We start from the raw sequence: 27,906 nt of genomic DNA, 5'->3' as shown, positions 1-27,906 counted from the left end.
TATTTAAGGAATATTTATTCATCAACAATGGTCAAAACTACTAGCAGCACAGTGGGGTAACTCATCAAACTGGCCCACATTGGCCAAAAAAGTGGCCCATTTAGACTACACAAAAACTGGCCCACACTAGCATTTTGAATTTTTGGTTCGGGCATTGCTTTATAGGCAAGTCCGAACCTGTTGGCTCATCCATAATGGACGAGGGGGCATCGGCCCAATGGCCCCCTCACCCATTATGAAGGAGCCGAGTAGCCAGCCCAGTAAAACACAGAGCACTCCCTCAGCTGCTTTTTTCCAGCTGAGGGAGTGCTCCTGGCTGGCAGAACTGTCAAAGGGAAACACTGTTTGTACAAAAAAGGCATTTTTAAGATGCCCATCAGCTCTTCTTCCGGGGCACTGTAGGGGACAGGGATGGAATTTTATCATCGATGTCCAGTAAAACATATCATGCCTACCCCTGAACCCCCCAGTGCCAATTGCAAACGGTTGGGCTTTTTATCCAATTTCTTTAAAAAGTATGCCCTAAAATGCAATATTTGAACCCATTATTAAAAATAAAATCCCAGGGGCAAAACCCCCTGAACCCCTCTTGATTGGTTTGGACTTCCTCGCTACGCTTGGCCGCTATGATCTGGGGAAAATAATTCACCAGCTGCCACTGGCCCTGGAACTGTGCTGGAAGCAGGGTGGGGGAGTGTCACAACCTTAACCCCTGGCCAGGACACTCAGGGCCTCTGGCCCTCGCCACAGTATTTCAACAAAGCCCCTAGGGCTCAGTCATGTCCCTCTCGGTTGCCCTGGAGCCACTCCTCATATGGCAGGTGTAGTTTCCATTGGGCAGTGGACCAACATGGCTGCCCCCACAAGGATCACCCAAAAGGATCAACGTGGAACTGCAGCATGCAGTCTAGCATCCAGGGCGTGGCCTGCCCCGAAGGCACCTGGGATACCTTCTGGCTATTTAAACCATGCCCGACTTGAGGCACGTGCTTCGTGTTATTCTGCTCTTGCAGCGTGACGTTCACCGGGTCCTGCTCAGCATCTTTGGCCTGCATGGGCGAAAGAAGAAGAACCAGGTTATTCATCCTTACCTGCTCTGCATCCAGCTCCTCTAATAAGCCGGAGTCTTCCCTGGAATTCGTTATCTTCATCCACCAACATCCTAAGAAAGAGACACAAGAAGAGGACAATTAGTAAGCGACTATCCTTCCACTCCATCACCTCCAGGCTTCACTTACTTATCAAACTCTCCTGGAAGTCTACCGCTGTACAGACACTTTCCATCCGGTGTCCTGTTCCATCTGGCCACATTTTTCCAGGAGTCTTTCGGCGACCTGCAAGCAACAGCAGCACAGGTCAGTCTACTTCTAAGGACTCTCATAGCGCCGCGCCTTGCGCTTTCTCTTACCTTCTCGAGCTCAGCCCTCCACATTAGCTCGACATCTCCATCATCCCTTCTGCATCTGCAAGAAAGAGGGCGAAGGTTAGTCGGGGCAACCACAATCACGGACATTCATTCTTAATCATACGAGAGACTTACCTCAAGAGTGGAGTCGCACCCGGTCTGGACTCCAGGGCCACGCCAGTGAAGTAACTCAGTGGAACGGTGCCCAGCGACGACGCGCCCCTGCTCAGCACTGCAGGACGGAGAGCGCACCTTAACGAAACCAAAGGCGAGAAGGGCTCCAAGGGGGCGTCGCAAGGGGAGCACGGGGAAGGTGGGCTCGGAGAAAGAGTGTTGCAGATAAACCGAACTCCTGTCTTCCAGAACTGGCCATCGGCAGCACGAGTCCCCGGAAAAGGTGCAGCGGTCCCAGAAGCATCCCAGACCAGTCTGGTGACGTCTCTGTGGATACAAGGTGAGCGTTACAGGGAGCCCAGGGACTGTGGTGGGAGCAGGTTGGGCGGGAGCCATGGTATAGTACTGGGAGCAGAGTGGGGAGGGCTCATGGTCTGTGGTGGGGTGGGGAGTGCCCAGGGACTGAGTAGGAGTGGGATGAAGGAGCCCAGAAACTGTGATGGGAGCAGGTGAGGGAGCACAGGGGCTATACTGGTAGTAGGGTGCGGTGACGGCGTGCAATCGTTCATAGCCATTTGGACTTACTGTCCATTTGGTATTTTTTGGGAGGCCCGGCCTGCCCACATTTTGCTTGGGGGGGGGGGGAGGTGGGAGAGCCAGGCCTAAAAAATTCAAAGACTAATGTTCTACCCCTACCAGAGGTTCCTCTTCCAGGTCGGCAGTAACTGATAGGACTGAGCATGCTAAAGTTCTAAGTGGCCTTTCCTAATCTGGCTAGGCGTTCGATACTGGGAACACAAAGTGGTTACCACCCACCACACTCACCCCATAATACTGCATAACTGTGTCATGCCATGCGGCATTGTGCTGCTGGCCGCTGTGTTTGTTGCTGCGCATACACTGGCATGCTGTTGGGCACTGGGAGTTGCATTGGTGGTGATATGGGGAATGATACTGGGGCTGTTGGGGCATCTGTGCAGGCCCTGCGCCATTCAAGACATTTAGTGACATCATCCCATACTGCTGGGTATATATGACCGGGGCCATCAGTCTGCTGGGATATGCACAGCAATCAGACGCAGCTGCGTGTCTACTACCATATGACCAACAAGGTCCTGGTCTAACGAATCTTGTCCCCATTGATACACTTTTGTATAGGAGCGTTATAAATGCCATATCATATCATGCCTCTAAATCCTCCTCCTTTACCTCGTTCAAATTCTTGGAATCCCCCTCTCCTTCTTGGATAAACTCCCTGGTAACCTCCCTGATACCCTCTGTTGTCTGGATTGCCTTCATACCCTCCTGTCCATTTTTATGCCATTCTCGTTTCTACCTGTGCCATCTTCGGTTCTATCTGCCCTACACACGGGCCAGAAATCACTGCTCCTTAAATGCTCAACTTCTCTAATTACTTCTGTACTAACTTAACTTCAGCCTTCTGTGTATTTTCTGCCAATTCCTTCTTTTTCTCCTGATTTCGCCTGCAATGATATACTAGGATCGCCTGAATATCTGCCCGTCCCTTAGCTACAATCGCCACCAGTTTATCCAGATCTTTTTGCGCCTCCTTTGGGAGTCCTTTATTTAACATATGATAAAGTATTGCTATGCTCTTATCCCATGCTACTCCTGTCTCTGCCCTCCACATCTCTTGAATTTGTATTCTGTATTATGCCGGGAATACATCCTCTCTCGTGGTCCGCGCCATTATCCAATGTATGTCTGATGTATCGGGATATTCTGCCCTTAAGGCAGTCCATATTTTAGCCTGACAATTGTTAAAATGCGCCCCATCATGGTTGTCATCACCCTTTCATATCCCTGGATGCCCTGCTCTTTTCAAAATATCATCTGCTTGGTCTGTTAATAGTGCAGCAAAAAAACTGTATGTCCCCTACTGCCAATGTGATGCCTGCTGTCTGTTTTTCAAATGCATATATCCACTTGTCTGTTCCTGCTGCGAGTGATGGAAGTGCTTTCACAAAGTGATCTATCCATGTGTGTCCATGGCACATACTGTGCTCTGCCTGGATCTTTATGTAACAAGGGAAACTGTGTCTCCACGTGTTTAGCCAATTCCTCCCCCCTCGCTTTTCATTCACCGCTGCCATTGGAACTGGCCATGGTCTCATACTCGGACCCCACAAGCTCTCCACTCTCGATGTCACTGTAGGCAGCATTTCTTCTCCCTCTTCCTCATTTGGATTCCATTGCTCTCTGTCGCTCTTGCTGTCATGGTCACCCAGTCAAGGGCACAGATTCCCAACCATTCCCGTTTGGGAAGCTCCTTGGGACAAAACCAAAACCCCTGTGGGATGCACAATAGAGCCAGTTGGACTTTGTCCTGGCGGCTCTGAGGGGCCAGGCTCATGAAAAAGACTAACCAACAGTGGGGAGCATTGGGCTCATCCAGCTTCCAGACCCCATCTGCACGTCCACTGAGCATTGGGAGTGGCAGGGTGTGGTAGCCAATATGAAGGGCATGGCTAAACAGCCTGGGGCTATATAAACCCAGCCCTTACACTGGCCTGTGCTTGGCGTTACTTTGCTGTAGCAACGTGACGCTCACCGCGAGCAAAGTCTGCATGAGGAACCAGGAATCCAGCAACACTTACCCACGGAACCGACACCTCAGCGCGACCGCTGCAAGAGAAGAAAGGGAGAAAGGTTAGAACACTGCATTTCAGAAAGCACGCGAGCACCCCAAGTCAACACGGAAAACACGGACAACAAAGACTATTAAAGTCAACATGGAAGGACGAACAACATGGAACATTACTTACCGAACAAATGACAAGGAGAACATTGAAGAGACACGGCAGGAAGAGCAGCCAACGGACAGGACTACGCCACAGCTGGACTGTGCCAGTCCTCACAGTGGATCTTTGAAGTAACTGGACCATAGAAAAACTGCACCCCTGCAAGAAGAGCAGGATGGAGAGCCCATCATTACTAATTACCAGGTGAGCCCCCCCCCCGGCATAACCATCCACAGGGGTACTCGAGCTGGGGAAGGAGAGGGAGGGGGTGCAGCACACTACTGCGGCAACCCTCAGCTTATCACCTTTTCCCTGTCCACGTAGGAGCAGACCCCAGTGAGGCTGCCTTGAGCCACCAACCAGCATGTGGACTAGGGGGAAGAGTGCCAACAGCCCCAGGAGGACCAACAGTGCCCGACACCCCCGAAGAGACAACGTGAGCGTAACACTTACATCTGCATCTGATTTGATTGACTCGTAATCTACACTGTCCACCCTGGTAAATCATTCTTAGTCGCGCTTGTCCCTTTGAACCTCGTCCCTTGTTTTAACATGTACGTCCTGAATCGCGTTATCAATTCTAAATAAAATATCTCCCGCTCTCCGTTCATCAGTGCTATTGGCCCTTTTTACCCTTCTCCCCTTGCTTGCTTTACTCGCACAAGCTCTGCCTGTGTCCTCTGCAGTGCAATTTCTAAATCTCTTTGTGCCCTGTTCTCCTTATCCATAACTAATGGGGTGCACGTGATGTCTGCTACAGGGAATTGCAGGATATTTTCATAGGTGGCAGGTGCTCTCTGTCACAGGGCTGCAAGAGGCACATACTCTGGGTTAGTGTAGCATGCTGCTGCTTGCATGAGAACACCCCTGTGGGGGTGGCGGGGCTCTGGGGTGATGCAGGTGTATCACTGGTCTCGGGGACAACACTAGGAGCAGGTGTGACACAGGGCACTTGTATTAAAATGTCCCCCCTTTTAAGGTCCTCAGGGACATCTTCCAATCCTGGACCATCCCCAACAATTCCAAAACACCTTTTCTATTTCAAACTGTTTTCCCTTATTTCACAGCTAAATATGTATACATGTGGCCCAGAACATCTTTAAGGTTCATTCCTTCTTAAGTCCACGGCTAGTACATCCCTCCTCTCGCATCAGCTTTTTGATATTTAAAATGTTTCTCCCTATACAGCGGGTGCAATGTACACATGCTCAAGTGGGGTGAGGGAACTCATGGTTATGTTTAATTTGTGCTTATAACAATGTTTAGCTTCGTAAACACTGATCCAGCGGTGCCAAACTCCACCCCCCTCCCGACACAACCCACATTCTTCCCCTCCGCTTTCTCTTTACCCAACGCACCACACACTAGCCACAACTCTACCAATCCACACCACAAAAACTCCCAAAACATCATAAATCACAAATCAATACTACCACAATTATATACAAAAATGGTTTAGACCCTTTCCCAGTCCCTTCTTCAAAATGAGGTAATTTATCTCCTTACACCCCCTTATGCTGGGTGAAATGATCCCGGATCCGCCATATAATGGGCTCACACAACAGGATCACATTTATTTACAAATGTTGTAGACCCTTCCTCTATTCCCTTGCCTCGGAATGAGGGTATTTACCTCCTCACACTACCTTTTGCCGAGTGTTGGAATCCCAGATCCTCCATATACTGGACCTTACCTTTTATTTAATTCTGCAGTGCTGCCTTTCCTCCACAATCGGAGAAGTTCCTGTTTGTGATGCTGGAAATGCATTGGAGGGACAGGGGCTCCCTGTCCTTGTCCTGCACTCCCTTATCATGTGTGTTCTGTGTTACTTTCTGCACAGGAGTCTAGTTGGGACCCCTGGCAGTAAAGCTCTTCCTCTTTTTGGTTGTGATGAACCAAGACCCCTGAGATACGCTTATGGCACCTATGGGTGGGGGTACAACCCTGTACCCCTAGTGTATGTTTTTGGGCACCTCTGTCTTGCCCACAAAGCAGGGTAAGGGTGTGGCAGCTTAATGCTGATTTGACAGGAGCTCTGAGTATCCTCCATTTTGGAATACCCAGGCCCTGGCATAGGAATCAGTGGATTCCTGATACAAGGTAAGATGGCCCCTGGGGCCTCTTGGTTTCTATTGCCTCTTACCTTGTCTACCCAAAATCCTGGGGAGCTTTGACTCTGTCCCTTCCCTGTTTGGCTGGTGGGTGGAAGAATCATATATGGTATTGTGGGGAAGTCCAGGCCAGACGGGCTGGAGCCTTCCCAGTGACTGTAGTTTGTGGGTACACCCTTGGGGTGGGACCTGTGTGAATAGAGTGTTTGACCAATATGCATTTTATGTTATGGGTGTCTGGTTTCTCTGTGTGTGACCCAATGAATGAGACATCCCTGCCTGAAACTAACATGAATTCAGCATAGTGTGCTGAAAGGCTGGGTGCTTGCCCCAAACCAAATTCCTTGTTATGGGTGTCTGGGTTGAAGTGAATGGCTTGAATGCCTGTGAGCCTGATTGGCTCCTGCCTGCATGGATGCCCTTCTGTGTGATTGGCTGACTGAGCCTGGCTCAGCCTAAGTGAATGAGGGACAGATGTGTATATCTGGAGACCTCTCACTTGCCAATTTGTTCAGAAGCTGAAGACAAAACGGGAAGCTGATCCTTGAAGCCAAGCTTGAGGCGAAGATTGCTGATGCATTTCCTTCGAGGTAATCCAAGATTTGTCGAGTCTGACGAGGACTGATCCAAGAGAGGACCTGGCTAGGAGACCTCTCCCCGAGCTACAAGGGACCATTATGCAAAAACTGCGGCTCTTCATCAAGGCACCCTGGAAGCCAGTTCTGTGAGTCTGACGTCCGGAGAAGGGGCTTGCCGAGAATCCTAGAGAGAGCGCCTAGACATTGAGGGTCGCCGAAGTTCATTGGCGTCGACCGGGATCAGAAGATTTCAGTGAATGCTGGAAGTTAAGTCGAATCATGTCCCCCAGAAGCAGGGACACTTGACGCTGTGCTGCTCGACAACCAGATCCAAAAGAGGGCTACCCCCTTGCCATCACTGCCAAAAACTCTGTTCTGCCAGAGAAAGTCAAGGTCGCCGGCTACCGAAGAAAGTCAGCTGGTGAGTTTCCCACCACCAGAAGCTGACAAAGACGTCACGAGGGCACTGACGGAATGAAGATCCACGGTCCAGCCAATGGTTGAGTCCCGATCGTCAAAGCTATCCCCAGGTATGTGATGCGGCTGCACCACAGACCTGTCAGAGGACACCGACTGTGATCCACGACATCCGACGCCAGCTTCCGGGCCTGCATCCCTCACCGCCGAAGATCTTTCAAGTCCACAGAGTTGTACTTACAGCACCGAACACTTTGCATCGATGACTACGGCACGCCTCATCTTTGCAGGGCTTACACCATCAAGGAAATGATTGATTGTCGAAGAGCACCGCGAAGGTCAAAGCTGCTGTTTCGCCGCAAGTGTTCCACTTTGCCTCCTAGATTCTTGACGCCCAGTGGCTCCTTCTTCAATGAGGGTCCATCCTCGATCCTTCATCAAAGAACCGTCAAAGAAACTCTCCCACTTCAGGTACATTGGGGTGGTTGAACTTTTTAACCAAGAAGCAAGATTTATTGAGCATGTATGGACTGGGCATGTTAATTATTTTATTACAGGTTGCCCAGGTGGGGGGATCCGCATTCAGAATTGTGCATCTATATCCAAAGAAAGCATTCTGCCATTGCTTAATGTTAATCTGCCTTTCTTCCCTATTTCTATGCTGATACACCTTACTGAATGATTTGTATGCTTTGTTATAACTGTCCGCAGTTGATGCATTTTAAAGCAATCTAAAGTCTAAGTGTGGTACAACATAGAATTGTATAGATTTGTCATTATATTATTACCAGAGTGCAAAGTGTGTTATTGAATTGTGTATATATATCTCAACATTAGTTTTTATATAAATAACTGTGTTAGCACATACCATAGTCTGTGGACATTCCTTTGTGGGGCTTGGGAATTCACTGTACTTAAGAGCCATCCTGAATCACCACCTGAGAGTTTAAGCCTTGGTTGCTGGTCCATAGCTACAATATAGAGAACATTGGCTAGGTTGATCTGTGCCTCTACCCTGCCATATAGAGGGCAGATGTACAGATACCCCCTTCCAGTCTTTACACCGTTTACTCTTTCTTCATCTATTTCCTCATAATATATACTTCAACATCACCTTATATAAAACTGACATGTATTACCACATGGTTTTTCACACTCCATTCACCAACAACTCACTCCACACATAAATACTTAACCTTTATGGTTTTCGCCTGCAAAAGTTACTTGCATCAATGTGCTCTCCCGAGCTCCACCGATATGGGGTCCCATCAATGGCCTGCACAATCTGGGAGCAGCATTCCACTACAAAGAGCAGCCAGGCTTTCTGGCAACACAGTGCCTACGAACCTCTTCAAGTTGTGCATGGGGACTGGTCGCAGCTGATGGACGCTGAACCCCAGGATGCGTGGCTGGGACAACCACGACCCCATGGAGAGTCTGGGATCAATTTGCGGTCACCAAATGAAAAGGGAAAGTAACCCAAATACCCAGAAGAAGAAATAATCCAAAAAAACAAATAAGCACTGCACCTCTTTTGCAAGGGAAAACAAGGTTTATTACATGCAAAAAGGACACAGAGCTCCCTGATTTTTCAAAGGGTTACATCTTTTGCAGACTGAGAAGCCATAGTTAACAACACTAACATAATGAGTTACACCATAATCCCTCCATCCTCATTGGCTACCACCTATATACAATGCTAATGTTCCCCTATAGTCCCTGGACCGATTGGCCTCATCTAATCTAAGCCCACTCCCCTATACACATGGTTTACTACATTGTCAGTTTTACTTCCAGGACCAGAATGGGTGTTTTTGCCCTATTGGCTGTTAGGCAGAATCCTATGCAGTTTCCTTAGGAAGCACTACAGAAGATTAAGACTACAGGTATATATCCCTTTGGAATCAGTCTGTACCACAAAGATATAGTTGGTAGCTGTGGCTAAGCAGTCCGACTTATCTCAAGAGGGAGATGAGCAGTATGCAGGGTTTACACAATAGGACTACAATACTATGGAACAAGGAAACACTGACCAAAGCTTTGTATCAAAAAGAATATATATATATTTATTTTACACACTCTGATGTTCACACACAAATCAATATTACTAAAGTAAGTTAAAACAGTCAGGAAAAGTATACAAAACTCCCTATTTAAATGGTAGACAAGTTTGAGCAAGAGTCAAAACTGAGCAAAACGGCACAGTGTAGAATAAGCAAAAATGGCACTCCAACAATTTCTTCAGAGGGAGGGAAAAAACAAGTTAAACAGGTTTAGCCTCTTAAACACACCAGCAACACTTCCCATTTGGATTGTGAACAAGTTAAGCAAGGCAGCACTTTAGCATCAACAGAACTTTGGTGAAAACCGAGCAAAATGGCACTTCAGCAATATATAAAGGGGAAGGAAAGGTGGTTATAAGAGTTTTACGTGCACCAACACATTTCTTGATGAGAAACAATCTAGAGAAGGCAGTTGTAACAGATTTAGCCAGAGTCAAGAGGCTTGTGCCAGAGTCAGTAGTACAAGGCAAAGTGCCTAGGTTCAAAATATTCTAGTAGCTGCAGTCAAGTCTTTGTTAAACGATTGAAAAGGCTGTTTCAGGATGTAGAAAGATAATGTTAGACAAAAAGGCGGCCAGCCCAGAAGGTACGTAAAGGATTTAAAACACCTTTAGCAATACCCAACGAAATGGGAGGCCTGGCGTAACAATGTACCTTGAAAGTGGAAGAGGCTCCTGCAGTGGTGGTAGTTCCTGGCAGTTCCTGACGTTCGGGAGATCCAGCAGAAGAAGAGAGGCTCTCGTCGTGGAGGAAGGTTCGAGTTACTGCACTGCCCAGGGATGAAACCAACCGCCGTGCTGCCAAAACAGAATAAAAGGTACGCTCCTTTAAATCGCGGCCGTGGTGGACGGGTGCGTGGCTATCCGGTCTCCTAGTGCTTGGCACTGGCGATTCGACCAAGGCAGGTCTTGGAAGGCGATTGGCGAACTGGTTGACCCCACCAGCTCAAGGGAAGAAGACTCTTGCAGGTGAAGATATTCTCGAGACGTTGGAGAAAAGTGGTGAGGATATGCAGCAGGGCTTCACCGGTGGTTCAGTCTTTGCAGATGTCTTTGGCTTCTCTCCTCTTCGGCTTTTTAGTTCCAGTGGTGACGTCTTGTCCTCCAGTCCTCAGGACCCTGCTTTTATACAGAAAGACCCCCATTCATACAGCCTAGCTGTCACTCACACAGTGGGGTGGCTATCCTGGCGGGGTAACCCCCCAACCTATCAGGGCAGAGTGCGACTTGCGTGGCCTAGGTAACCCTGTCCAGGGTGCCTATTCCCCCTCCCACACATCCTGTCTACCCCAGACTCAGTGGCGCCGAAAGGAGGGCTTCTGTGCAGAAGCCCGCCAAAAGGACGAACAAAGGATCCCCGACCTGGGTTAGGATTTCAGAGAAAGACACGAGAAAGAAACCTACCGGAGTAAAGTTAATATTAAAATAAACCAGCGGTATGTTAGAGGCTGTCAGTAAAAGTGGTAGCCTCGAACAATGGGAAAATCCCATGGGGAAATATTTGCGGTCGAATATTTACGGTAGTAACCACTGCCACCAGCCAGAAACTTTGGAGAGAGGGACTGTACGGTACCCCCTCGAAAATGAACACCAGGGAAAAACTATTAACCCTTCCCAGTACTTACATAGTAAGATGGGTTGTACTGGTTTTGTTCATAACTATTGACTAGTAAAGTCAATGGTAACTTTACATGCCCTGGGAGACAGTAGTCAGTCCCAGGGTATGGAGTCTGTTTGGTGGTCGCTACGACACCCCTGGGTTACTGCACTGAGGGTGCTGTGTAACATACATGTAAAAAGATGATACCTATGAGGGTGAGAAAAACCCCATAGCCCATAAGCACAAAATAGGCTGAAACATACATCAAAATACAGCTTAGAGTGAGAGAGTCTCACTCTTAGTAGGAGTAAAAAAACAAACCCCTGAAATCCTGCAAATCTGCTGGGGGACTCTATAGGTAAGGGAAATTAGCCTTCAAAGAGAATTCTCCCTAACATTGGCACATTAATAAATCGTAAATGGGTTATCCCAATGCTTCATTAATGGGCGATATGCCTTCTCACTATACCAGATGCTGTGGCGCACACACGCTGTCTCCACGACCTTGTACTTAATTTATTGGCATCACATCTGTGCCTCCTATCCTAAATCACGGAACGTTCCAGACACAGCTTCCCCCTTATCTCCAATAGACCCCAGGTGCCGAGTAATCACGTGACTGGGGTACCACTCTTGAGTCTCAATTTCGAGGATTTTTCTGTTGGTTTTGTGTCTACTTGTAATTCATATGGGATGACCATTCTTTGGTGAGGGCAGTAGCACTCGAAATCTAACCTTGCCCAGTGGTTTCACTAAACCTTATGCCCTGCTCCCATAAATTTGTCCTTCAAAGGGTGCATCCCTACCAGCTCTCCTTGCCGCTCACATTCCATTCCCACCCTATTCATGCTCTGCACCTGGATACAATTAGCGTTTATCTGTGCTCTGTGGGTGCCTCTGACCTCAACTTCTGTCCTAGGCAACAGAAAAAGGGGATTCGATTTTGGAGCTGAGCTACAAAGAGCTGCAGCTGCATATCCGGGATTGCATTCTATTCTTTTTTCAGCAGGCCTTAAATTCCAATATGACGATACTTCTGCCATGTTAACACGCTGATCTCGCTTCAACAATATCTTTCAGACTCCATTTTCCACCTGCGTCGACTCTTCCCACACCTCACTACTTTCCATAACTTCAAAAAATTTCAAATAAAATATGGGTGTATAATGCTGCCCTACCTATAACTTCTGCAACCGCAACAGTAATACATTTGTTGCTACATGTGAGCATCTAATATATGTCAAGCCACACTAAAAACAATGTACGCCTCTTCTTGTGCAAACCTCGGCCTAGTCCCACAATATTTCGTGCTAGTAGGTTTCTCTCAGCCTGAACATTTTTGCCTGGCTGGGACGATGTACGTCCATACCAACATTGACAGGCAAAGCTGGAGTTGGCCCTGGAAAGGGGAAACAGCTTGTCATTGTCTTTGTGATGAAAGACCTTCAGAGGGATGGTGGTTGGTGACGGTAATCCTGTTTTTTGTGAAGCATTCAACACCAATGACCACAGCATCCTCTTTTGCCTTGTTGGCCATTTTGGAATTCAAGAAATTACCCAAGACTGGATCTTGAACAGGTAATTTCCATCTCACCTTTTGAATTTACACTCTTTGCCACTTGTGGGGGACTCTGTTGGCTCTTCTGCTTTCTACCTCGGTTAAGCTACTCCACCCTCTTGACTAACTTTCTCAACTACACTGATCTCACTCAAATACTGCTTCAACTGGATGGTGAATATACCCTGGGAAACTCCTTCTCAATTTGCATGTCCTTGATGACATTGAGGGTTTAATGTGTGCCTTTCAACCTTCTATCTGGACCAATAATGTGTGGCCATTCTTGCAGATGCACCTCTTATCCCATTATGCCAAGTCTGCAATTTGGGCATCATTGTGGTTAGCCAGCTCTCCATAAATTCACAGTTTATCAAAACCACACAGCTTCTTTCAAATTAAGTGAACTTGAATGAACGCCCAGCTGCTTATGTCAGATGCACAAGGTAACTGGTCGTAAACAATTGTGTACGAGCGTGATATAAATAAAATATCATTATTATTTCATTTCAAGTGCCTATATTGCATCACAACTCGATTATTGCAGTTCTGCTTATATGGGCTTTCCCAAATATTTGATCAATCAACTTCAGAGCATTCATCATTGTGCTTCCCAATCTACTTCTGAAAACCCTCATACCAAGTTCTTATTACCCCTTCTCAGGGACATCACCTTTGGTGTGTGGTCTAAAATATTTTTTTAATACCTTGTGCTTTGCTTACAAGGTCTTACAACAAGTCTCCACTTTTCTCCCACCCACTGTCCCCACTTGATCTTTTCATCTCCTCTATCAACCATGCATTTGTTTAAAAAACATGGTATAGATGTTACTTTTCAGTGATGGCCATCACACTATGGAAAAGTCTTCTGTTAAAGCATTACAATCATCTCAAATGCAGGAAACTTTGCAACACCTCTCTCTCCATGCAAGGCTGTGCCTTTAAATAAAGTAGCAATACCATGCACATGATGCCTTAACTGGTTTAGATGGTATTTGAGGCTTTGCTTGGTATATGATAGCAGAAACTTAGCGTGAGGCCATATCATTCATACTGTATGGTGAGTCAACCCGACATATGAGGCAATATCTGACATTATGTGCCCTTTCTGAGGTATTTAGTACTGCATTCAGCATTTTGTGGCAGCGCCTGTTCATGCCAGCGCCTGTTCATGCCAAGTGTTCACCTTTCATATGGTGACTATACCTGGCATATGATGCACTAACTGACTATATAGACTTTGAAGCTACGCTGGGACTAATATGTCGGCACCTCAGAGTGTTGGCCCATATTTAGCTATAATTACTATACCAAGCATGTGAGGCTATTACCGGCTTTAGGTGGCAGTAAATGACCATATATGGCTACACTGGTATGAAACGATCATGTGATGTCACTTATTTTGATGATACCAGAGTCAAAGGTCATTTGACATCACATTTTGCGCATGCAATATTACTTTCACTACCTTTGGACTTTTGGTGAATTAACATTCCTGGACTGGGACAACACTTATCCTAATTTAGTAGTTAATGTTTCCACTCTGACTGGATAGATTCTCAGGAATGCATGCTGGGTTAACATCACATGTGCTGTTCCTTGGCTCATATAGACAGCTGGAACACATCCTTTGGTCTTGGCACCAATAAGAGCCCTGCTATTCCATTATTTGTTTTACAGTATTTTGCCTTAATAGGATTGTTTTGAAGGTATTATAAAGGTGTACACACTGGGAAAACGTCACTGTGTTTGCTCAGAGAAGGAGACTGCCCGACTCTGAGGACGGGGGAGCCACCAGCTTCATGATGAGACCCTTGGAGGTGTTACATTGAGGATCCAACCAGAGCTCCCACAGTCTTCCCTCTGGCAACATTAGAAACCATAATGCATTCAGGCCAGAAAGAAATGCATATTCCCAAGTAGATATATGGTTCATGAGACCAACATTACAAACCATAATGCATTCAGGCCAGAAAGAAATGCATATTCCCAAGTAGATTTATGGTTCATGAGACCAAAACTAGAGGGAGTTCAAGAGGGAGTTCAGGGAATTTCATGACTCCCACAGAAAGGCAGCACCACAATAATTCACCCCAGTACAGATGCTCCCTCTGTTGTAGAGAAGCTGTTGTACTGCGAAGTACAGCTGGACCTACTTTCGGCTCCGGATGTGGAGAGGGAATGAAAACTCTGCACGTGATGCAAACCTCAACAAGGAGTACACGTGGAAGGCAAACAAAACCACAGGAATCATGTGGATTTTAAATGAAGAGATATTCTTACCTGTCAATGAGTAAGTCGAAATGCTAGATCAAGGGCCAGTCATAGCATGCCTGCCTAATCTCAACATGACTGAAGGTATTTATGATTTTGGGCCACAAGGGCTGTGGCACAGGCTGATCAGGCTCATTCACACATGTACAGCAACTGAGATCGAACAAGATTAAAGAATACACACATGGGAATAGGTGGAAGGGTGACCTTTATGAGAAGAGCTCAGACTAGCTCAAACGAATGGGGAATGGGGCACACTAGTACTAGTACTCACGGGAACAATCATTGTTTAACACACTGATAAATACAACCACCGATCATAGAGTTTTAGAACAGCATCCCAGGCTGGGTATTGTGGTATGAGAGGAGAATGTGTAGAGAAGGTAGACGGAGAAAAACTTCCTTGGTCAATCCAAATAGGCCATAGAGCAGACACAGAAGCTGGGGTTGTTGAGCTTATTGAGCCACAGAATAGACAAAATCAGGTTACAGGAAAAGGAACAACTCAAGAGCCTGAGAGGAACCTGAGCCTAGAAACCGATGGGAGCCATCCCAGGCCTTATGCAAAGAGAACACCTACTAAAAGTACCGAAATAAACCTCTAAGAAAAGAGGGGTGCAATGCCGCACTTGCCCCAGTAACAGTTTCAAAGCAAATCCACTTGCCAGGAGGCAAAGTGGCAACAGATTTATCTTTGAAAGGAAATACGACTGCAAGGTCAAAGACAATTGAAAGACAGACAAGTGTGCCAGGGCAGTTAAAAACCCCATTTGACTGTGAGCGACTTGGGTGACTACTGCCTTGGCAAATGCACAACAGATTGAGAATTAAAATAGGAATTGTAGTCGGGACATTAGGTGCTTCGAGAATAGGCCGTTTACAGAGTGTGTTTCATCTCAAGTACCACCCACTATCACAGTACAATCTCCCTCTTGTGTTCGCCCCTTACTGACAAAGCATTCCACCAACCTGTCCTACTGACATTGGGAATCTAAGGGAATGGGAGACCCAGGTAATTCTAAACCTTATGCCAGATGTAGGCTGGAGGCAGAAGAAAGACTTACTCTATTTACCCAGAGGTAAATTCACCCTTAGCCACAGAGGAATGCCGGCAAGCCCTTTGATAATTAGTGTTTCTTCTCGCCAAAGATCATGTATGATTTATGTTTACTTCTTTATCAATACCAACCTCACCTGTGCTCTTTTTATTTTATTGTATTGCTCATAGCGCTCACCTAGCTCAAGAGCAACAGAGAACTTTGCACCAGAATGATGCCAGAATTTGGTATGTCTTTATACAGTGCAGTACACTTGTTGGAAGGAGAGAGGGATTTTTATTCATCTGGCCGGTATTGTTGAAAGAGACACTTATTTAGTGTTTTACAGAACTGGAGGATGTTGGGGGTATTTCGAAACGGTACCGGGATTGAGTTCCAGATGGATGGGCATCTCGGGATAAGGACTACTTGTAGTGTTCTCTTTGTGGGATAACTTTTCTCCAAACTAAGGCTGCTTTGTAGGTGATATGCATCTTTTAATATGATCCTTGCCAGGAGGGGGAGCCAGTGAACTGTGTTTGAGAGATCCACTTGAATTTGCTGCCAACTGTAATGAGACAGGCTAAATCCTGGTGGGCTGCTTTGATGGCAGCCGGGTGTGCGGCTGGGCGCCCAGTAAAGAGGGCATTTCCCCCATCGATGTGAGGTAACAAGGGCTTGAAACACAATATGGAATTCATTTGGGCAATGAAGGGTTTAATTTTGCAGTATGTGTAGGTCCGTAGCCATGTGGTTTGTGCCTTTTTGGCTATGTGTTTTTGGAAGGAAATGCTACTGTCAACAGTGAGGCACAGGGATTTGCTGAATCCTTCCAAACAACATTTGACCATTGTTGTATAAATTGTTGTTTGGTGGGCAGAGCAATGAGGACAAATTCAGTCTTGGTCTGGTTCAGTTTGATGTAAGCATTTGACATCTATGTTTGGATAGTTGCCAGGCATTTGCAGAGGGGAGCGATGTCCTGAGGGCCACTGACCTTAAGGTACAGCTGAGTGTCATCATTGTTCTTATGGATAGCTATGATGGGTCATTTAGGAGAGTTCCCAAGGGGTACATGTAGTGAAGACAATTGAGGAGAGAATGGAATCTTGGGGGTGATTCTACACATGCCATGGAGCCGGTTGGATCTGAATTAGTGCATCTGTAGGACCTGGTGCCTATTGGATAAGTAAGATGCAGACCATTTTAGAATGGTTCCACAGAAGCCCTTCGTGTGAGCGAGGAGGGAGCAAAGTATTTGGTGATCAAGTGTGTTGAAGGCAGCAGAGGGGTCTTAGATTACTGCGAGACATGAGTCCCCAGTGTCGGTGATTGACAACCCATCGTCCACTTCTTGGATGGTTGCAGTCTCAGTGCTGCAGTTAGGGTGAAAGCCAGACTGGTAATCACAGAGGAGGTCAAGCAGGTCAATTTTGGCAAGTGGTTTGGGCACTATTTCTCAATAAGCTTCCAGTTGAACGTGCAGGCTTGTGATGGGTCTGTGGTTGACTAAGTCCTCTGGGTCAAGCACTGGTTTATTGAGAAGGGGCCTTGTGTGACCTGTCTTCAACATTTCGGGAATGCATGTTCACTGAGGAAGGTGTTCACAATACTGAGGAGTGTGTTAAGTGCTGGACCAGTTAGTGGTTTAATGAGGAAGGCTGGAATGAAATTGCTTGCTTAGGTAATGGGTTTGCGTGAGGCAAGTGTGTCTGAGAGATCCTTAGAAGAGAGGAGAGTGAAGCCGATCCACACAGTGCATGGGCGGCGATGGATAGCAGAGCTTTGTCTGGTTTTGAGGAATTTATGTGACTTCTGATATTATCAATTTTGTTAATAAAGATCATGTTCATTCCGTTGCATTTCTCTTGTGGAGCCAGCACCTCAGAGACAGGTGTGGGCTTGGAACATTACTTGATTAATTAGTAATAAGGCTTTGCGACTATGAGCAGCTGCCTCAATATTGGAGGTGTAGCAAGCCAACATAGCCTCGGAGATCATGTGTCTGCATTGGGTTCAAAGGAATTTGTGGAATGACAAATCCTCTAGGTTGAGGTCTGTACGCCATTGCTTTTCAAGGTATCTGATAGAGTGCTTGTTTTCAGTTAGCTTTGGTGTGTACCAGGGAGCTGATTCTTTGGCTTTGGTGCGACTATATTTTAAAGGTGTTTGGGCATCCATTAATTCTTTCACAAGGTGACTAAATGTATCTCGAAGAGAAGAGCTGAGGCATTCCCTTTGTTGGGGAACATTGTGAACATTGCCTCCAGTGTGTCTACTGGTAAATTCTTGAAGGCTCGGCACTCAATGAAACGGCATTCGGCCTGACCTTGTAGGGGCTGCCTTGTATATGAGATGTGAAGGGGGATTGCGGGGTGGTCAGACCAGTCAAGGGAGCAGGCGTTGATCATGAAATGTGTGAGAAACCTGAGGGTGTCTCACCCGCTGTCCCCGTGGGATCTCTCAGCCAGGTGGCCAGGACACAACCATCACTTTTGGATCCAGTTCCTGGGGGTGGATCAGTGCAGGAGGATCACCCGGGTGAGGGGTCTTCGGGGATTGGAAGTGGGACACCAGATGGCGAGACGCGGTATCCCCTTGCCTGTAACAGCTTTACCCCATCCTACCAGGTAGGATACTTAGGAACTCGCCCTCCCCCCGCCCCCTTTTCCGACACAAACGCTTTTCTCATGGACAGCTCACTATGAGAGAAAACAGACTAACACCTGAGCCATATACCTGATGTGTCCCAATACAATGTTCAGGCAGGGTCAGGCAATTACTGATCATTACACACACCTGACTTCCATCACACCTCCCCACACAGATAAAAGGCGGAGCACAAAAGCACACTCTGAGCCAGGCAAAGCACACAAGGAAGCAGCAGTTCCAAGATGGCAGTTTAATACAAGGAGAAAGACGACAAGACCGAAGAGGATTGCAAGTAGGAAAGTGCCCTTTACCTTTTTCACTGAAAGATCGTAACTTTCATGATCCTTTGAGAATATGAAACGTAAGACCCGGAATCAAAGCTGAAGAATCCTGTATTGCGTGTTAGAGGTAACTAGGGCTCTCCTGCGTTGATAGTACAGGCGGGGGAATAGTTTGCTCCCGTGGTACTGTCCTTGGCTCCTACAAATAAGCAGCACCAGTGAAGTCAGCACAGCAAGTGAGTTGGGGAAACCGATACCAGACCGGTCTGTGTTGAAGCCAAGGTTGCAAGCAGCAACATTTTATAGAGAAAACTGAAGAGAACACTGTATGAAGCATATGTGGCAAGCGACACAAATATAATTATTACAGCAGTTGAGTGACTGAACTTTGAAGCCAAGATACGATACTGTAGACAGAGTGGTCTGGGACCACGTGGGAGCTCATTTGAAAGTCTCTGTTAGGTATCCAACTGAAAGGTGGCAAAATGTTAAAAGGAAAGGAATTGTGAAATAGAAGTCGTCCTGCAACACGTCAAGCCAAACCCTGTGCACATTCGAATGTTTTTGATAGTTGATGCTAATCGAAATTGGTCCGAGCCCGGCAGAGAGCGACTCATTGTGTTGGTAATGATCTTAACCCGGCTGAGTGGGATTAGGGGTGAACCGTGAGTCACCAGAAAAGAATATCCTACAAACTTTGTGTTAAGAGGATCTGAGACTGGATGAGGGGGATCCGGCGTGAATAGTGAATCTAAATTGAGTACTTGTGAACATCGGAAAGAGGAAAAGAACTTATCATTCATATTGTCGCATCAGGCCCTCTGAATGAAGAAACTTTGATAAGCAAAGAGAATTGGGCACAGAAGGCCCTGATGCTAATGATTGAACTATATCCTCGTTCTAAAGAAGCCAGTGACTGTGCTGCGCTCGAGTGAACTGCCTTCTCCTGTCCTGAAAACATGGGAAGGGGAGGCCAACGGCCTGAACCTCCTGACATAAAATATTTTGAACACTTTTATCTTTTTCGTAACACTTGTTTCCCACACTGTTTGGATTTAGAAGTAAGGATTGGCAATAGGTTTATCAGTATAGGCCATTTTGTTTTGACAAGACACCACTAGGACTGCATTATTATTATTTGATGGTCATAGCTTGCTCCCATTTTTAGATTTAGGATTAAATAGGCATTTTTCAAACCCTATTTGAAGTTCAATAAACATCCTTGAACTGTGGTCACTTATGTCTGTCTTACTGTTGACACCATACCTTCCTTACCGAGGATAGAAGGAAAAGTTGTGTGATCTTTGACGTGCGTGGGTAGAGTACAATCTGTTTAAAGTTCATAGTCGGTCAGAGAGAATAGGGAGTCATGTAGGTGTTTTGCTGAATGGGACACAGGGATGTTGAAATCTCTGAGGAGAATATTGTTGGAGTAGGAAACTGTTGCTGAGGACAGAAGGTCAGAATGGTCATATATGAAGTTACCATTCACTTGAAGTGGCCTAATAAGGTGGATGTAATTGAGTCGTAGCTTCAGATGGAGAACCGGCATGTCAGGGACACAAAGGAGCTGTGTGTGGGGGTTGAAATCGCCATGCAGGGCCATTGATCAGTTTTCCCTGTATGTTGGATGCTATAGCTGCGGAGTAGGACGACATCAAAGATGTTGGGGGAGGAGGGAGTAAACCATGTCTCAGTAGTGAAAAGGGCATCAAGAGCACTGTTGGTCGTCGATATTGGCAGCATGTGTGACCACTGGGCGGGCATTAACATTCATAACAGGGCGAACGTGAATTGAAGGCGGATGTTGTAGGGGTCTACCGAGGCTATTGATAAGGTTAGCTGTCCTGGCTGCGTTTGGTGTTGGCTGTGTGATCTCTGGAGAGAATGGCAATAGGTTGCAGTGAGTGGAGACACATGGTGAAATTTACCGGGTGTAGCACAGGCAGAGTAGCTGTCCCTTGGCCCATTCCAGGCCCTAACGGGACCCAACCAGCATTGCCCTTTTCTCTGACTGGCCTTCACATTGGACGATGTTTAGGTCATGTGACCTAGATCCACTAGCACCAGCCCACCAACTACCTGAATGCTTATAATGAGATTGTTGTTGTGTACCCCAGTGTTCTGCTCCACCCTCATAACAACAATTATCCATTTTTTTCTTTCAGGGGATATGAAGAGGAAATGATGAGTAAACTTGTTGAGCTGGGTCCTTTGGTCGTCCTAGTGGATGCCATTAGCTGGCAGGATTACCTGGGGGGCATTATACAGCATCACTGCTCCAGTGGAGAATCAAATCATGCAGTTCTGATAACTGGCTTCGACAAATCAGGTACAGAATATATTTCCGAATACAGTATATCATATTATAGAAATCAAGCTACTCTTCAAAATGTTCTGTGTATCCCTTATTTGGGGCACAACACAAGAGACACTCTTATTGTTATTATATTTATTATTACTACTATACTTTATTCGATTTTAAAAACATATGAATACGTTAGTCTGACCCATGTAACTGCAAGAGTGGAGCATTTTTAGAGAGATTTACTTGAGATAACTGAATGGCTAGCATCAAATTCATTCTCATTTGGACTGTATACCAAAAACACACCCGCCATCGAATCTTAAACATTTGCAATTTAAAAATCGCAAAACATGTCCCCGCTCGCCTGGCTTGTTTGCCTTAAAAACACAAAACATATAGCCATGTATAGGACATATAATTACAAAACGTTTGAGAAGAGAGGTACCCTGCAATAGAGTCATGTACTATCTATGCCTCCCCAACCACAGAACCCAACACGTGTGGCACATTTCAGGTTGCACATTACATGACATCTTTACTATGCATTGTAGGTATGAATTCCAAGTCCTGTTAAATGTTGGTATCATTCCCTAAAGTCTGTATGTGAGTCTCTCCAGCGACTCGTGAAAGGTGTCCATTCCTCAATTGTACTCTCTCCTTTGACACAGGCACAGTTTTCAGAATTCATATTTCGACATTGGAATGAAGTTCGATAATTGCTCTTTGTAGATGAAAAAGCTTCCTAGGCTGGGGTTTCCAACAGCTAGTATATATTCTTTGGTAAAGGGTGCAAGAATGACTCATCTCCACACTAACCCAGCACCAATGTCTGACAGGAAAGATTTTCCATGTGCGAAATGTAAACGGGAAATACACCGTCACTTTAATTCGATGTATACTATGTCAAAACCTTTTGGTGATAAACTGTTTTAAGTGCGTCTGTCAGGCACCCAACTTTAGGGCACTGCTACTAGATATGACGGACAATATTAACTACTAAGGCATTCTTACCAGGGGGCTGCATTTAACCCCATTCTGCTGAAGTTCAATTTATTTTGGGGATAGAACTCATCCATATTAAAATGTGCTTTATCTTAGTTGTAGTTTTGGTGCTACTAAGGTCACGGGTGTCATTTGACAACTGTATAATATGAATTTATTTTCCTAAGGCCAGTAGGCATTTAAAGGAAAGTACACTGGTGCTGCTCTTAGCATTCCGTATGCACATTTCTCTACTGTATTTAACTTCATTCCTGAAAGTTGGCAGCGTTCCGTAATGGCTTACCAGCTTCTGTTGAGTCAGTCAGGTGATATTTAATTGCAGAAGAGGGGCCACACCTAAGTAATTAAGGTTTTGCTTGGGTGCTGTTGAGCATGGTCATGCACTGATTTAAAGTCAATGTAATAACACCTCCTGAGCACTCAGACGTACAAGCGCTGACTGTTTCCATCTAGTGCTGTGAATATTTTTGTGAGTGAAATAACAATTCTCTGTATTTTAATGCATGCAATAGCTACATGAAATTGATTGTTGTTATGCAGATTGTGTGTACAAATACCCATATTACAACGGTTCCGGAAAAATCACTTAATCAAGTAGGGCTATAGCTAAACATAAATAAATAGCTCGATGGCATCCTCTACGGCCTACACATGTAAGCTCATAAGAGCAGCCAAACCCTTCCTCTCCACCCACAGCTGCACTACACTAGCCAGAGCATTGGTATTATCCAAACTGGACTATTGAAACGCCCTCTACATAGGAGCCACCAAACAAATCACCAACAAAATTCAGACGCTACAAAACAACGCCCTTAGGGCAGCATTCAATATTCCCAGGAGGGAACACATTTCCAATATCAGGAAATCCCATAACTGGCTCAGCACAACAGACAAAATCCTGCTTAAAGTAGCATTGCTCACCCACAAATGCCTGAATAATGCTGCCCCACGCTATCTGGCAGACAGAATATGCAAACACACCCCCATCAGACCCACCAGAACCTCCAATGCTAATCTGCTCACCGTCCCCAGGTTTAAACGCACTAAAATGGGTGGCAACAGCTTCCAGGTGAAAGCACCTCAACACTGGAACTCCCTACCACCATCGCTCAGAACTCCCCAACCTTACTCACTTTTTAGACGCAACTACATCCATTGGTTAAAGAACACGAACCACTAACGCCTCTAACACCACACGGCTGCTCTCCGCGTTGCATGCTTTAAGAGAATCTGTAAATTTGTAATACTAAACTTGTATATATTTGTAATTCTTTAAATACATCTACTGCATTCTCTCCTGCCAAACTGTACACATGTTCCTTCATCGTCACACTGTAATTATGTAATGTAAAGTATAATTATGTAATGTAAAGTATAAGCATCCTGTAACCAAGCTTTGAATCACCCTGCTGCTCATGCGCCCTCATACCCTCGGGTCTGGTGCGCAATACAAATGAATAAACTAAACTAAACTTAAATAAATAAATAAAACTATTCACTTTAAACAGCAGCATGTCACATGAAAAATCCTGATTGTCAAACAGCTGAGTAGTGTCACATGATATCTGGGGTCAAAAATGACATTAAGAATGCCTACCAATGGAGGGGGAGAGAAATGTATTTTGTAAACAATGTGGGTAAATGTTAACATAGACAAAATAATTTTGAATAATAAAAAAAGTTAATTAAATGATAACATAATATTTGTGAAATCGATATCAATCTATACATATAATATTTTTAAATATCCCATGAAAGGTTCTTGTTTAAATGTAGTAGGAGCAAAGTTCTTAAAGTGTGTAACCAATACACTTCTCGTTCTTTCCAGAGTTGTTCTCCAGCCAATCTCGGGTGTGCAGGAATATGTTTCCTGTAACTCTGTGACATAGCTGTGCTGTTGTGCCTCCATAAGATTCAACATGGCTCGCTATTGATGATTTAGCATTTTGATAGTGAATATCCGACTTTTGCTCTGAAATTAGTATTTACAGGTTTCGCCAATATACCAAAGGGCATACTAAGGCATACATTACAAAAGTAGTCAGACATGTGGTAATTTGCTGCAATTGTATATTTTTGCAAGATATTGGATGTGTATAGGACGGCTCTTTGTCAGCGGATAGTCAGACCAGAAAATATGCATATGCATGTCTATATGGATGTCAGTGATGCAACCCATGGGTCTCCATCCCCACTAGCCTGGACACCCCTAACACTTCTTTTTAAGGCACAGAACATTTTATGGAAGTATGACTGATTAGCAGGCCTAACCTTCATGCCGATTCTAGTTACTGGGCATAGCACAGCCGAGTCTAGTGGCTGAGTGCCACTAGCCTCAAAGGATCACTTTGGTTTTGCCAATTGCAACTGTGAGTTGTGGTCTTCTTATGTCAATGTTGCCTTTCTGGGAGATTAAGGGACAACTTTAAGCCAAAATGTAAGGTCACTATTTCTTTATTATGTACAAACAACTTTGTCAAACCTCTATTTGGGTGCAACTTCATCAAGCATCTCTGAGTACTGTAGTCCTCCATCATTCCATCTCTCCCCCTTAACATATGCACCTTCTTGGTGGGAAAAAAATCACTTGCACTGTCTGGAGTTCATAGAGCCCTGCACATCTCCATTTGCTTTTTGTATGATCTTCCACTTTTCATGGCATGCCTTTCACATGTCAGGGTACCGTGCATTTCCTCCTTTACTTCTTGATTACTTGGCACCACCACACTTGGTGCCTCAGGTAATTTGTGCGGATGTCAAACATCCAAATATTTCACAAAGGAACCTGGGGTATTAGGCTTCTTCACTCTCCCTGTGGTGTTCTAATGACTCACGAAAGCTACCCATAGGAATATTGTAAGGCCTTTGGGTTAGAGTGCCTTGATTTAATTAGCATTGAAGGTCTGAGGGCCCCATAATACCCTCTCTGCTCTTCTGCCCACCTTCTTTCCCCTCCTCCTCTTTCCTTTATTCCTCCTTTTTTCCTCTCCCATTTTTCTTCTTTCTTACCTGCCTGCCTTGCCACTTCCTTTTACTTCTTGCCTCCTGCATGCAACCTATCTTCTTCTTCCTCTTTTTACTACCACTTCCTTTAATGCTCCCTATATCGATTCTCAGCTCCTTTCTCCTACATGACATCTTGCTCAGCTTCTCCGTGTACCAACATTCTTCTATCTTCCTTTGCTATTTTCTCTTTGCTTCCCCCTCTGACTTTATTTTATCTCCACCCTCTTCTCTTCTCTTTTTCTCCTTTCCATTTCCTGTGTTCTTCTCCTTTTGTTTCCTCCTCCCTTCATCTTGCTCTCTCCTCTGCATCCTCCAACATGCTCTATATTCTCCCAATTGTTATATTCCTCCTCTCAGCCTCCTCTGTCTCCTGTTTGGCTCCTCCTCATTATCATTTCGCCTCTTTCCTCTCTCTCCTTAACCTCCACTCTTCTTTCTCCTGCCTCACCTTCACTCTTCTTCACCCTCTCTCTCTCCTCATAGTCTGCTTGCTGCACCTCCACACTGTAATGTGCACCTTGCTCTCGATACCCCTTTGTCCAACAATCCCCTCTGGTCTTGCTTCCCTTTTTCCCCACATGGGATGAGCTACAGGATGTACCATTCTTAGAGTAACTTCAAGTGCTTGTGCTGGGTATATGCAGGTCTTGTGGTTACTACATGTTGTCAAGGTACTGCAGACTGGTCTGGCTGATATTATACCCACATTATACCCACATCTACCATCTTGCATTCATTCCATCGTCCATTTGTGCTTCCACTACTTGTTAGAAATGGTGTCTGCAACAATTCACAACTCCAAAAGATTTCTGGTCTTTCGACAAATGCAAGCAGTACTCGCTAATGTGTGCCTTAAATGAACCAATGTGTCTTTGGTGTGGCCTGTCGACACCCATGGTGGTGGCTCCACAAACACAAGGGCCTTTCCCCAAGTCTTTCTCCTGTTCCAATTGGGTAATGTTTTGCCAGGTCTTCAAGATATTTTCAGGAGATTTGGGTGTTTTAAACTAGGCAGGCAAGGAATGGACTGGGGAGGCTGGGATAACTGCCATGTATCTTCTACATGTATACTGTCTCACAGAGTGGGTCGTGGTCCTGGCCTCGCTTCTGTCCCATCATCTAGGTTCAACCTTTGCACTTCATGGCTCTATGTATACAGGTTTCTATGTGCATTCATGAAGGCTTAATATTTATTTCTCATCTGCTAAAGAATAGAATGTGTTATCTGATCATTAAATACAAAAAAGCATTTCTGATATACCTTAATAAAACAATCCTATTTTACTACGTCTTTTTTTACAGGTGACGTACCTTACTGGATTGTTAGGAACTCCTGGAGTGCTTCTTGGGGAATAAATGGTTATGCATATGTGAAGATTGGTGGCAATGTCTGTGGTAAGTGACGCTATCAGGTCTTGTGTTTGCAATATGTTACAGTAATTCCTCCTGGCAATATGATCAGCCAAACTTGCCTTCACGATTGTTAATGAAAAATTCTCTATCATTCCAAAAAATCGTCCTCGCCATAATGCGATGTCAGTGAAAATCTAAGTGTTCGTGTATGATGCAGTTCCCTCTTTTATTGCGTGGGCTTTTCCTGCTACATCGGTACATGCTAGTCATTAGCAAATCTAAGTTACCTACCATAAACACTTTGGTTTCTCAAAAGATGGAAAATCATTATTAACGTTTTAGATACATGTCTTGTTTTAACCATCTCTGAGCTTGATGCCTTCAGCCGTGACGCTCTTCTCCTTTCCCCAGTGTTACATATCCTGATTATGGGTCATTTGGGGTGTTCTTGTCATGGTTCCTTGAAAGTAGGAGTTCAGATAATGCAAATGGGTATATAAGAAATTGTCAGGAGCTCTATGTGATCATACAAAAGTGTTCTTCATGTTGCCCTTTTCTAAACTAAAAGGGTGATATTTTAATTACAATAAATTACAGTCAACCCCTTTGCAGTCTGTTACAGTACACTACATATTAGCAGCTTAAGACGTGGCAATTGTTCTACAAAAACTTCTCCATCGGCATCACTTTTTTTCTGAGATTGTGATAGCAAATCACTGATTAATGCCTTTGAACTTGGGAATTCTGTTACTTATTATGTATCGCTTTGTTTATTTCGGAATAAAATCCATAAAACACACATATACAAATACACAATTCAGATGAAGAACATTCTAAGAATGAATATAATTGTAAAAGTTTAAAAATAAAACAATTCATCATACACGATAGAAGAACCTGCATAAAGGGGAGATGCACTTTGTCACTGTACAAACCAGGACTTCATTAACCATACCGTAACAGAGGTCCATTGCTTGGGCTATGTTCCCGGTTCCATAATTGTGGAAGAGCGGTCTTAGGTAAAGTTTGCTGAGCCACACATATATAAGACAGATAAGTGTGAAATGAATAACATTTTCCATAACAATTTTACAGTCAGAGCACCTGTCCGAGACCATTGGATCCCACAGGTTCAGGAGCTCACAAAGACAAACGGGGTAATTCATAGAATTCGGCGCACAAGTGGCGCACGCGGCTGGTGCACAGTGTGCGCGTGCGACTTTCTGCGCCAGTCGCGTGCGCTAAAATCCATTTCTGCGCACAGCGTATTCATGGATTTTAACATCCAAAACCAGCCGTGGCGCAGAGTGGCGCAGCGACCCTGCAGCAGCGCCAGTTACACCCCCAACCCCTCCCTGTGCGCCATGTACAGCGCACAAATCCCGTAC

At 45.3% G+C, this 27,906-nt stretch overlaps 1 protein-coding gene across 1 annotated transcript in view; it reads left to right on the top strand.

Moving 5' to 3' along the window:
• CTSO (cathepsin O) overlaps nucleotides 1-27,906 on the top strand; it is a 320,201-nt gene that overhangs the window by 252,139 nt on the left and 40,156 nt on the right. The window contains exons 6-7 of the mRNA XM_069631324.1: nucleotides 21,018-21,181; nucleotides 26,468-26,560. Coding sequence (XP_069487425.1) covers nucleotides 21,018-21,181; nucleotides 26,468-26,560 — 257 coding nt within the window. The remainder of the gene's footprint in view (nucleotides 1-21,017; nucleotides 21,182-26,467; nucleotides 26,561-27,906) is intronic.

This window comes from Ambystoma mexicanum, chromosome 6q, assembly GCF_040938575.1.
Source record: "Ambystoma mexicanum isolate Mex_15411 chromosome 6q, UKY_AmexF1_1, whole genome shotgun sequence".
In the NCBI taxonomy this organism is placed as follows: domain Eukaryota; kingdom Metazoa; phylum Chordata; class Amphibia; order Caudata; family Ambystomatidae; genus Ambystoma; species Ambystoma mexicanum.
This window is presented reverse-complemented; position numbering and strand designations above follow the sequence as displayed.